General features: G+C 58.8%; 2 protein-coding genes across 7 annotated transcripts in view; one reads left to right on the top strand and one right to left on the bottom strand.

Moving 5' to 3' along the window:
- The first annotated feature begins 6 nt into the window (after positions 1-6).
- On the top strand, positions 7-3,334 carry CCDC24 (coiled-coil domain containing 24). Its single transcript, XM_014540034.1, has 8 exons — positions 7-112; positions 293-489; positions 726-842; positions 1,496-1,573; positions 2,140-2,194; positions 2,676-2,742; positions 2,850-2,928; positions 3,009-3,334. The coding sequence occupies exons 1-8, from the start codon at positions 80-82 to the stop codon at positions 3,238-3,240; spliced, it is 858 nt and encodes a 285-aa protein (XP_014395520.1). The 5' UTR covers positions 7-79; the 3' UTR covers positions 3,241-3,334.
- A 205-nt stretch (positions 3,335-3,539) lies between these two features.
- SLC6A9 (solute carrier family 6 (neurotransmitter transporter, glycine), member 9) overlaps positions 3,540-10,790 on the bottom strand; it is a 32,583-nt gene continuing 25,332 nt past the window's right edge. For all 6 annotated transcript variants that reach the window (XM_005866625.2, XM_005866626.2, XM_014540030.1 and 3 more), the window contains 8 exons: positions 10,583-10,717; positions 10,399-10,502; positions 9,758-9,995; positions 9,552-9,686; positions 9,347-9,446; positions 9,158-9,258; positions 4,916-5,086; positions 3,540-4,820 (listed from right to left, as the gene is read on the bottom strand). In XM_005866625.2, the coding sequence (XP_005866687.1) occupies positions 4,629-4,820; positions 4,916-5,086; positions 9,158-9,258; positions 9,347-9,446; positions 9,552-9,686; positions 9,758-9,995; positions 10,399-10,502; positions 10,583-10,717 (1,176 nt within the window). In that variant the 3' untranslated portion in view covers positions 3,540-4,628. The remainder of the gene's footprint in view (positions 4,821-4,915; positions 5,087-9,157; positions 9,259-9,346; positions 9,447-9,551; positions 9,687-9,757; positions 9,996-10,398; positions 10,503-10,582; positions 10,718-10,790) is intronic.

Below are 10,790 nucleotides of genomic sequence, written 5' to 3' on the forward strand. Positions count from 1 at the left end.
CCCGTGGCTCTGGGAGCTGGTGGAGGAGCACGTGCCGCTCCCGGAGCGGCCCGAAGTGAAGAGGATTCTGGGGGAGACGATGGTGGACCTGAGCCTGGAGCTGCGGGCGGAGGTGGGGCGAGTGGGAAGGTGGGCACACCCCTGGCCGGACCCCTGACTCGGGTGATTTCCCATCTACTCTGGGTTCTGGCTCGGCCGGGTAACTCGAGGTCCTGTGGGACATCCCCCGCCCTCTCTTGTTTAACTCCCTCCCCCCCCTTCTCACCTCCCTCACTGCCTTCCCCGTCGCAAGGTGTCTCAGCTCTCCTTGCAGGTGGCGATGTTGCGGTCTCTGCTCCAAGAGGCGCGGTCCTCCCAAGCCCCCGGCTCCCGCCCCACCTCCGACCCCTCCTCCCTCCTGGCACCGCCGCCCCTGCTGAGAGACCTCGTGCGCCGGGAGCTGCGGCAGCTGCTCCAGTGTCTCCGCCAGAAGGCCATCTATGAGGGCAGGTGGGAAGCTCACACCTGGGGTTGGGCCCGGTCCCCAGAACCCAGATGGGCTCGCTCTAACTCTGACCAGGGGCCGTGCTTCCGGCTTCGGGACAGGTGGGAGAGCCGAGTCATCTGAACCCACGGAGCTGATGACTTCGTTGCCTCCTCTGGCTCAGGCAGTGCAGAGTAGGGTTGCCTCTCCTGTGGTTCCCTGGAAGGAGACCCTCAGGTTTCTTCATGTGCGCGTTCTGCAGGGACCAGACCCAAGCGTGGGTCCAGTACAGCCCCAGGGTGCTGCGCTTTGCCTTGGAGGAGCCCCGGAGTGGTTTTCCAGCACAGGAGGCGTTCCAGGTGCCAGCTGGTGAACCCAGGTAACTGGGGACAGGAGAGGAGGGAATCTGTTCCTGCTTGGCAGAGGGTCCCACCCGGCTCCGTACAGGAGCTCCTGCTCTGAGGCTGGACACTTCCACAGCCACTGGTGCTGGGCATGAGCACATGAGGGCTGCAGAGGCCCAGGAGACACCTGCCCAGCCTGGGGGCCCACAAGGCCTCCTGGAGAAGGTGACTGGTTTGACCTGGGTCTTAGCAGATGAAAGAGAGAAGAGCTTTTCAGGAAGAGGGGACACTATATGCAAACATGGGTGGGAGGAAAGGAGGCCGTGTCCAGGAATCACTTGTCCCTCAGGCTGACAGAACAGGAGGAGGGCTGGGAGGGAATGAGATAAGTGAGCAGGGGCATGCTCATAAGAAATGAATGGCAGCAACTCATGTTTAATTCTCACAACCCTGTGAGGTAAGTGATGGCCCCGTTTTGCAGATGAGGAAACGAAAGCTCAGAAAGAAGCATCCATTTGCCCAAGGGTGGCAGAGCCCATTTGCAAACCTAGATTCCAGAGCTCCTCCTCCTTGTACTGTATCATATTGCTTTTATGAGAAAAGACACAGAGTCGTGTAAGAGCAGTGGCATTGTGTCCTGAAGGCCTCGGGCGAGGCAGCGTGGGGTGATACTGACTTCATCTCCCAGCAGCAGTCACAGAGACCTCAGTCTCATCAAGGACCAGCTGGACCTGTCCAACATTGACGGGGTTGCCAGACACCTGCGGTGAGGCCCCCGGGTGTGTAGTGGGGGTGGAAATAGGGAGGGGACTGGATAGATCTGGAAGTCCTGGGACCAGGAGAGCGGAGAGGAAGGCAGCATACCTGAGGGGTAGGGGGGACGGCCCACCAGAGTAAGGCTGAGAGATGGAGGGGGCAGGTTGCTGCCAGGAAGTGTCCAAGTAGGAATGCTAGCAGGGGCCATGGCCCGAGGATTTGTACCTTGAGGTGAAGTGGGGGAAACCACAGAAGAGTTTAAACAGGGGAAGGGCTGTGATGTGGGGGAGAACAGAGGCAAGAGGTGTCGCAGGCCCGGTGCAGTGGTACAGAAGAAATGACAGTGTCTGTCCGGGTGGGCGCTGTGAGGTACGCAAGGAGAGGACACGTTCTTCCCAGGAAGAGGCTTGGCAGGGGCTGGAGGGCCGTGCTGGGCAGCAGAGGGCAAGGTGGGCTGAGAAGGGAGGGCCTGGAGGGGGCTTGTGGTGGGGCTGGAGGTTGGGGCTGTGTGGAGGGTTGCGCTGAGCCCCGGTCCTGCGGCACTGGCTCCGGCTGCTGCACTCCCACGTGTCCCAGGGCCCTCCTGGAGGAGGAGTGTCACACCTTGGAGAGGGAGATCCCCGTCCTGCAGGTGAGCTGCAGCCCCGCCCCACCCCAGCCTTTCTGCTGAGTGTAGACAGCCACCTCTCACCTGGTGTCTGAGCCCGTGTACATGTGTGTCTGTGTGCGTACATGCATATAAAGGCTGCGTGAGTCCTGTAGCCACTTCTCACGTGTGCACTTCTTGTGTGTGTGAATCCAGAAGCCCGAGATTCAGGTTGAGCCCCTAAGTCCAAGGTCAGCACTTTTCAATCAACCTGCTGGATTTGCTCTCCAATCTTTTGCCTTTTTCCCAAGTCTGGGTCTGGTCCAACCACCCCCTTGTCAAGCTGGGCTTCTCAGGGGGGCGTGGGTAGTGTTCTCCTGGGGGCTGCCCTCAGGTGGTGGAGACGAGGGTGTGGCATGGGCTGCTTCTGGGCCCTGCCAAGATCTTGCTTGGCCTCTGCCTCCTGCCCTGGCCGATCCTACCCCTGCTGTGAAGGGGGGGGGCCCTGAGCCAGCTCTCCCTACAGCGCTGCCTGGAGGCGTGCACAGGGGCACGCCAGGCCTCCGAAGCAACCCTAGAGCCCACCCTGGCAGGTGAGGAACCTGAGCAGGCCCCCGAGTCCCCAGCTTCCTCCCCACGCCCCACCCAGGCAGACCCTAGAAGAGCTGGGTGCCGCGCCTCAGGCATTCCTCTCCTCCAGAGCTACAGGAGCAGAAGGCGGCCATGCAACAGGAGCTGCAGGCACCTCTGCGGCCTTCCTGTGCCTCCCCCAGCCACAGGTACGCCAGAGCAGACGGACGGCCTCACAGGGTGGGCAAAGGGTCCGGCGATGGCCCTCTCATGGCCACTCCTTGTCCAGGCAGCAGCCCTTGGGGTCCTCCAGCCAGGGCCTCAGATCCTTGCCTTGCCTCCGCGGAGCTGCTGGAGTTTGGGCAAGGCCTCTCCAGTGCCACCTACCTGCTCCTCCTCTGGAACGCAGGCCTCCAGGCCTGGCTGCCACCTGCCGCTGGGGACGGAAGCTCCAGTGCAGCCCCAGGAAAAGGCCAGCTTCCACCTCAGTGTCCAGTGCGGTGCCCCAGGCCCCGACCTGACAGCTGGCCACAAAGTAGGCTTTGGCTTCTGGACCTCGCCCCGCCTGCTACTGCCACCTCTCAGTTGCCATGGCCTCGCCTGCTTCAGATCTTGTCTTGGATAGGACCCCAAGGCTGTCCGTCTGTCTGACCCTCCTCCCACCCCCTTGCCAAGTCCCTGGTATCTGGCCCTGACCATCGCGGCCTTTGGCCTCTCTCCTCCCAGGCTTTCACGGAGCCTGGGTGTAGACAGTGCAGAGGTCTCGTCCCAGCCCCAAGTCTTGTCTCCCTGCAGGACTCAGACAAAGCACAGTAGCAGCTCAGAGACAGGAATAGAAATTTCATTAAAATCTATGGACTTTAAAATCCTAGTGGTGCACGATGGACAGGGGTGGGTGGCGCACCGTTATTGCTACAGAGAATTAGAGGCGGCTCTTCCGGGGCTGTCGCTGCACAGAGGGACATGAGGATGGACACACGGACACTGCAGGGCTTGGGGAAAGGAGCTCCGGCTCCAGAGAGGGGATGGTGCACTCGGGCTGGAGCCATTTGGCACGTGATCAAGGGCAGCCCGATCTGGGAGGACTGGGCCGTTAGCCTGGTGGCGGGCGGGCAAGGGGGTGTCATGTAGGGTCCCTTCCCCTGGGCTCTGAGCTTAAACCTCCTGCTGAGCAGCACTCCACCCCTGGCCCCCAGAACGAGTGCTTTGGGCAGGCTGCTGAGTCACGGGCCTCTGCTCACGAGGCCGGGCAGCCAGGCTGCAATGAGGCTGGGGAACCCCAGAGCAGCTGAGTGAGGTGCAGGCCGGCCTGGAAGCCAGATGGGGCCTGAGGCCTGGGGCAAGGGAGTGGCAACCACAGATAAGACAGTTTTTACAAAAATAATTACACAGACAAACAGGGCTGGGTGGCACAGCCTGACAAGTAACACTGCACAGCCCCTCTCCCCTCACTCTGCCCCCAGGTAGGAAGATCCAAATTTGCCCGGGCAGAGGCTGGGATCTGCTCTGAGGGCAGGAACACTGGTCAGGAGGCTGGTGGCCCAAGGACAGGGACAGGTCGGGGCCCACCCAGAGACTCAGCTCAGGGCAGAGTGTGGGGTCATCAGAGGCCACATAAAGCACGGCAGGCCTCTGGGGATCTGGCCCGAGACCCCTTCAAAGTGCTTTAGCCCCCAACCAGCAACCCTGCCTTCTCCCTCTCCTGCTCCCCCAGCTTCCATCTTGGCATCCAAAGGACCTGTAAACACTGGGGACACGAGCACAGATGACCGCCCTAGCAGTGGTGGCCAAGGTGACCGCAGCCGCCCTGCGCAGGGCATGGCGGGGCAGGCGGTGACACCTGTCCGCTGCCTCCCCAGTCTCTGTGGCGGGAGCACAGGTGGGGCTGGGGCCCTCCCAGCAGCTGTGCTCATATCCGGGAGTCCTGCAGGCGGCTTCCGTTACTGCCCACTAGGGGGATCTGGGCCTTGTCCGGGTGCAGTGGCTGGACCTCCAGCCCGTCTTCAGGGGAGGGCAGCATGATGGGGGCGTAGCGCCCAGTCCGGTGCTCCAGGAGGGCGGGGCCCCAGTCTCGACTTGGCTTTGTGGCATTTTTCAAACGCTAGGGCAGGGGAAGGGCGGGGCAAGGCATGTCAGAGGAGAGCCCTTAAGCCCCATTCATCCACCCCTTCCCAGTTCATCTGGCTCCCCCCTCACCTGGAAGAGGGTGTCCCCTTCTGTGCGGCAGAGCTGGAACAGGGCGTAGAGTGGGATGCAAATGACGGAGGACAGCGCCATGAGGAAGCCGATGGCCACTGCCCAGCCTGGATACTGGTAGTGGTTATAGGTGATTGGCCGGTACTGGATCACCGTGAAGATGAGAATGAACTGCAGAGAGTGGGGGGTGGGAGTGGGCATGAGCCTCACCCAGCCCCACCCAGCCCTCAGGCCTCCTATCAGCACCCCCTCCCTTCCTCTCCAGTTTCCCAAGATAAAAAGAGGCATTTGGGAGAGGGCAGGGCCAATGTCATCGTTTGGGTGGTGGAAGAAGCAGATGGAACCAGGGTCCAGGGCATGACAGGCATGTACGCACGATGGAAGGGGAGAGGTCTGGCTTCTCCGTAATTCCGGTCCAGCCAGGGAACCCGTAAGCTGCTGTCACCTTTGAAGTCAGTTCTGCTCAAAGACTCCCTTCCTGGTTTTTAGGGCGTTGACTTCCTCACATCGAGACCTCAGCTTATCTTTCTGGCCACATTCCCCTTGTCTGAATGTCTCAGCTACACCCAGCATTTCCCACCCTTTTCATTTACTCTGGAGAATCCTGCACCACATCTAAGCAAATGCCACCTCCTTCAAGAAGCCGCTCCATCCCAGGCCAGTGTGGCTCAGTTGGTTGGGCGTTTTCCCGTGCACCGGAAGGTTGCGGGTTCGATTCTGGGTCAGGGCACATACCCAGGTTGTTGGTTCGATCCCCGGTTGGGGCGCTTGCAGGAAGCAACCGATCCATGTTTCTCTCATCAATGTTTCTCTCTCTCTTTCTCCCTTTCTCTCTCTAAAATCAATAAAAAAGCATATCCTTGGGTGAGGATTTTATAAATAAGTAAATAAATAAAATAAGTAGAAGCCTCTCCAGATTCCCCATCTCCTCCCCCGGAAAGGCAGTTCCCATCGGCTAAGCATTTACTTAATGGTCCCCATGGACCTGGGAGCTCCTGAGATTGCATCAGCTCTGGCTCTCCAGTGCCCAGCACATGGCCTGGCACAATCTCATTTGCTGATTTGAACTGACTTGTGCAGGGAGGTGGGAGCGTGAGGGAGAGGGAAGGCGGAGCCCTGTGGCCTGTGGACAGCCTGGGGAGGCTCTGAAGGCTGGGATGACGCGTGTCTGGCTGGGGATGCTTTGGGAAGAGGCGAGATGCAAAATGAAGCCTGGCTGCCACAGCAACAGAAAACCTAACCCAGTGGTTGGCAAACTGCGGCTCACGAGCCACATGCGGCTCTTTGGCCCCTTGAGTGTGGCTCTTCCACAAAATACCACGTGCGGGCGCGCATGTACAATGCGATTGAAACTTCGTGGCCCATGTGCAGAAGTCGGTATTTTGTGGAAGAGAGCTGCATGTGGCTCGCGAGCCGCAGTTTGCCAACCACTGACCTAAAGGAAGTGAAGAACTATGTATGGTGTCAGATGGGCACTCATTTATTTGGGTGATCACTTTGTAAAGTATATAAATATCGAATCACTATGTTGTACACATGAAACTAATGTAATATTGTATGTCAACTATAATTAAAAAATAAAACTAAAAGGAAGCAGAAAGATAATGGATGGGCCAATGGCTCATGGGCCACCCAGAGGGCCTGGGTGACGTGTGCTGCTCCCCAGCAGGGCTCAGCATTCGCCTCCTGAGCTCTCAGCTGAGCCCTAAAGCTCAGTCTCCCCCAGCCTTCCCAGTGACCAAATTCTGGAGGTCAAGACCCACATCCATTGTGAGGGCCCTTCCCGGGACACCGAACATAGTAGGAGCTTATAACAAGTTCCTGAATGAACCTAGAGCCTGATCTAGGTGTGGACAAATCCCTTAACTGAGCTGACAAAAGGATGGAGTTTGTCAAAAAGAGCTTTTCAGAAATGTATAAACAGCCCTGGCTAGTTTTTCTCAGTGGTTAGAGTGTCATCCCACAGACCAAAGGGTCTCGGTTTCGATTCTGGTCAAGGGCATGTACCTGGGTTGCAGGTTTGATCCCCGGGCAGGAGGCAACCAATCAATGTGTCTCTTTCACATCTATGTTTTTCTCTCTCTCTCCCTCCCTCCCTTCCACTCTTTCAATGGAAAAAAAAAAAAAATCCTCAGGTGAGAATTAACAAGGGAAACAACAACAAAAAAGAAATGTAAAAACATGTGTCCATAGGGCCTGGAGTCCTCACCTTATGTTTCTTCTTTTTAACATATTTTTATTGACTTTTAGAGAAGAAGGGAGAGGGAGAGCTAGAAACATCAATGAGGAGAGAGAATCATTGATCAGCTGCCTCCTTCACACCCCCACTGGGCATGTGCCCTTGACCGGAATCAAACCCGGGACCCTTCAGTCTGCAGGCTGATGCTCTATCCACTGAGCAAAACTGGCTAGAGCTACTCACCTTATATGTTAACTTCAGCCTGACTTTCTGTGCACAGAGAGGACGCTGCCCACTTTGCCTAGCTCAAAGATCCTGGACCCAGGCCGAGGCTGCCCCTATGGATCCTTTCTGTGCCCACCTCCTTCCTGCCCCCTGACCTGCCTAGGCTGGTGCTCCAGCTCTCTCCCCAGGGGGGCAGCCTCCTCAGAGCTGTGGGGGATGAGCTCCCCTCAGGCAGGGCCTGGGCCCCAGAGGGCACGGCGCTTGGCGGCAGTGCCTGCCCTCCCGGCCTCTCACCACTTACAGGAGACTTCCGCTCCTCCTGTTTCAAAGCTGGGCCAGTGGCCAGAGCTAGTGCCTGTGCCAGGCTCAGGGAAAATCCCACATCCCATGTGCTGGGGCCTCAGCCCTCAGGGGCCTTTTGTTCAGAAACATGAGCCAAAGTGAAAACCCGATGCTGAGCTCCCTGTGGCACAGAGGAGTCGGGTGTGACAGGGGCACGACTCTGGACACTGCCCTCGCCACTGGGCTGACCCCTCTGTCACTCAGAGATGGCCCTGCCTCTTCTCTGTGGAGTGACCATTACACTATCAAACCCCTTGCTCCCACTTCCCACCCTGAGCATAAAGTAGCAAAATCTAAAGGCAGTAATAACTCCTCCTGGTGGGGTGTGTAGGGTGGTGCTGGCCCAGCACGTGGACTCCAGACTGGACTACCTGCTTAGGATAGTGGCACCGCCTCTTATTGGCTGAGTAACCTTGGGTCAGCTACTTAACATCTCCGTGCCTCAGTTTCCTCATCTGTCAAGTGGGGATCATAAAGATACCTCGGAGAGTTGTAGTTCATCCTATATAATAAAAGCCTAATGTGCTAAGTGTCCGATCATCCGGTTGTCTGTTCAACCAATCAAAGTGTAATATACTAAGACCACTCAATTGCTTGCTATGATGTGCATTGAACACCAGGGGGCAGATGCTCCAACTGGTAGGTTAGCTTGCTGCTGGGGTCCAGCTGATCAAGACTGAGCGAGATGGGCTGGACATGCCCTGGAGCCCTCCTGCGATCCCTCCCCAGCTGGCCAACCTCCCACATCCCTCCCCGGCCCCGATTGTGCACTGGTGGGGTCCCTCAGCCTGGCCTGTGCCCTCTCGCAATCCGGGACCCCTCAGGGGATGTCGGAGAGCCGGTTTTGGCTTGATCCTGCAGGCAGGCCGAGGGACCCCACTGGTGCACAAATTCGTGCACCAGGCCTCTAGTGAGTTAATATATAAACGGTGTAGAAAGTGTTGGGAGTTCTCGCCACCAATTCAGCTCCCAGGTGGGTTTCCCAGGTACTGGGTATTGGTGGAAACCAAGACCTCCCTCTCCCAAGTCAGCCCACCGCAGTGCCTGAAAGGTTTACAGGCTGCCCCTGATCCTGAGCTGACAGCTGACTCGGGTGCAGCCTGCTTCCGGGGCACTCATGCATTCACACCACGGACCCCGGGCACCTGGAGCACCTGGGCTGTGATGGGTTGGAGACAGATGCTCAGTGAGGCTGACAGAGGCTGCCACCAATATCAATAATGGTTCCTGAGGCCCCTCCGGGGACCCAGGGAGGGAGGGCCGATTCAGCTGCTGCCGGACTGCTGTCCCCTTCCACTCAGATTCAGGGTTCTGTACTCCCTTCCGAACTCAAGGCCAGGGCCAGGGTGGTTCGAGCTCCGCACGCCTGTCTGACTCTATGTAACCTCCTTAGACTACAATGGCCGGAGTGTGGAGCCCTCATGGGAGCGCTGGTTCCCACGAGGACACGTGCCAAGAGGCAGCAGGATAAGGGAGAGGTCAGCCCCGGAACTTACGAAGATAATGGCCGGAGAGACGAAGCGCCAGCAGATCTGGAAGAAGAAGGGCGGTGGGAACCCCAGCATCATCTTGATGTCCTGAAAGTAGTTCTCGTGCCCTGGAGAGAGGGGCGTCAGTGGCCAGGCAGGACGGTGTGGGCAGCCCGGGGCTGGGGCTCGGGAGGCCGTGGAAGGTTGGGCACTTACCGTAGATGTACATGATGGACACACACATGATGCAGGAGATGACGACCAAGGAGAAGCTGGCCGCATAGTTGTCCATTAGCAGCAGCCAGTAGATGCCTGCCTGCGGGCCAGCGGGCAGCCGAGTCAGGGTCTGTGGCTAGGTTCCCAGACCCGGTATCCCCTGGAACCCTGGCAACACCAGCCCAGCCTCCCCCTCAGTTCTTACTTGGCTGGTGAGGGGGATGCCCAGCAGGAAGCCAGCCACGGCCACGCCCAGGGTCACATAGGGCTTTTTCTGCAGGATCCACTCGTTCCCCACCTCATCCACAATGGCTGTCACCAGCGTCTCTAGGAGGCAGAACTGTAGGGACGGCCATCAGAGCAGGGGCCCGAGCTCTGCGCCTTCCCCCCTTCCCAATCCGCCCCACCTACCTGAGTGCCCAGCCCCAGCAAGATGAGCATGAAGAAGAAGAGCAGGGACCAGAGCGGGGAGATGGGCAGCAGTGTGAGGGCCTCTGGGTAGGCCACGAAGGCCAAGCCAGGGCCGTGGTCTGCCACGCGGGACACGTCCACACCCAGGTGATTGGCCATGAAGCCCAGGATGGAGAAGATGACAAAGCCAGCATAGACGCTGGTGGCACAGTTCGTGATGCTGATGATGACGCTATCCCTGGTGGGAGGAAAACAGGCCAATTCAGGGCATACGACTTGCTCCCTCTGCCCGATTGGGGCCGGAAGAGGACTTGGAGACAGGGCAAGTTCTAGGGATGGAGGTGTCCCCAACCTCTTTTCTGGTCTGCTCTGGACCTTGTTAAGTGGGCCTGAGGCTCCTGAGTCCTCACAGGTCCCTGGGACATCACTGTCCCCACCCCTCTTCTCTCTCCTGTCAAGGTTCTCTCTCCGTTCTCCGATGGCTTGATCCAGACCCAGCGTTCCCAAGGACCTCCAGGCCATGAGTGGGAGGGAGGGCCCTGGTGGGCCAGGAGGCTGTGCTGGATCTGGTGGGCCTGGGGGAGCCGGGATCAGGCTGAGGAGAGGGCAGGGAATGGGCCCAGGGCTGGCAGGAGTCTCACCGGTAGCAGTTGTTGTGGAACTTGTTGTAGGAAGCCATGGTGATGAGGCCTCCCCACGCGCAGCCCAGGGAGTAGAAGATCTGGGAGGCAGCGTCCCCCCACACCTGTGAAAAGGGAGCTGTGGTCAGAGGCAGGCGCCTCTCTGCCCCTCCCCGTCCCTTCCAGGTGGCCCGCGACACCCCACCTTGGCCTCCAGAATCTTGTCCCACTGTGGGGTCAGGTAGTACATGATGCCTGTGAAGGCTCCTTCCAGGGTCACGCCGCGGACGAACAGGATGGTCAGCACCACGTAGGGAAATGTGGCCGTGAAGTACACCACCTGCGCAAGACAGGCCCGCTGCGCTCCTCTGGGCTCTTCCCGCCGTGCCCCTCCCCAGCACCTGCTTTCACCC

The sequence above is a fragment of the Myotis brandtii genome, unplaced genomic scaffold, assembly GCF_000412655.1.
Source record: "Myotis brandtii unplaced genomic scaffold, ASM41265v1 scaffold235, whole genome shotgun sequence".
NCBI classification, from domain to species: Eukaryota; Metazoa; Chordata; class Mammalia; order Chiroptera; family Vespertilionidae; genus Myotis; species Myotis brandtii.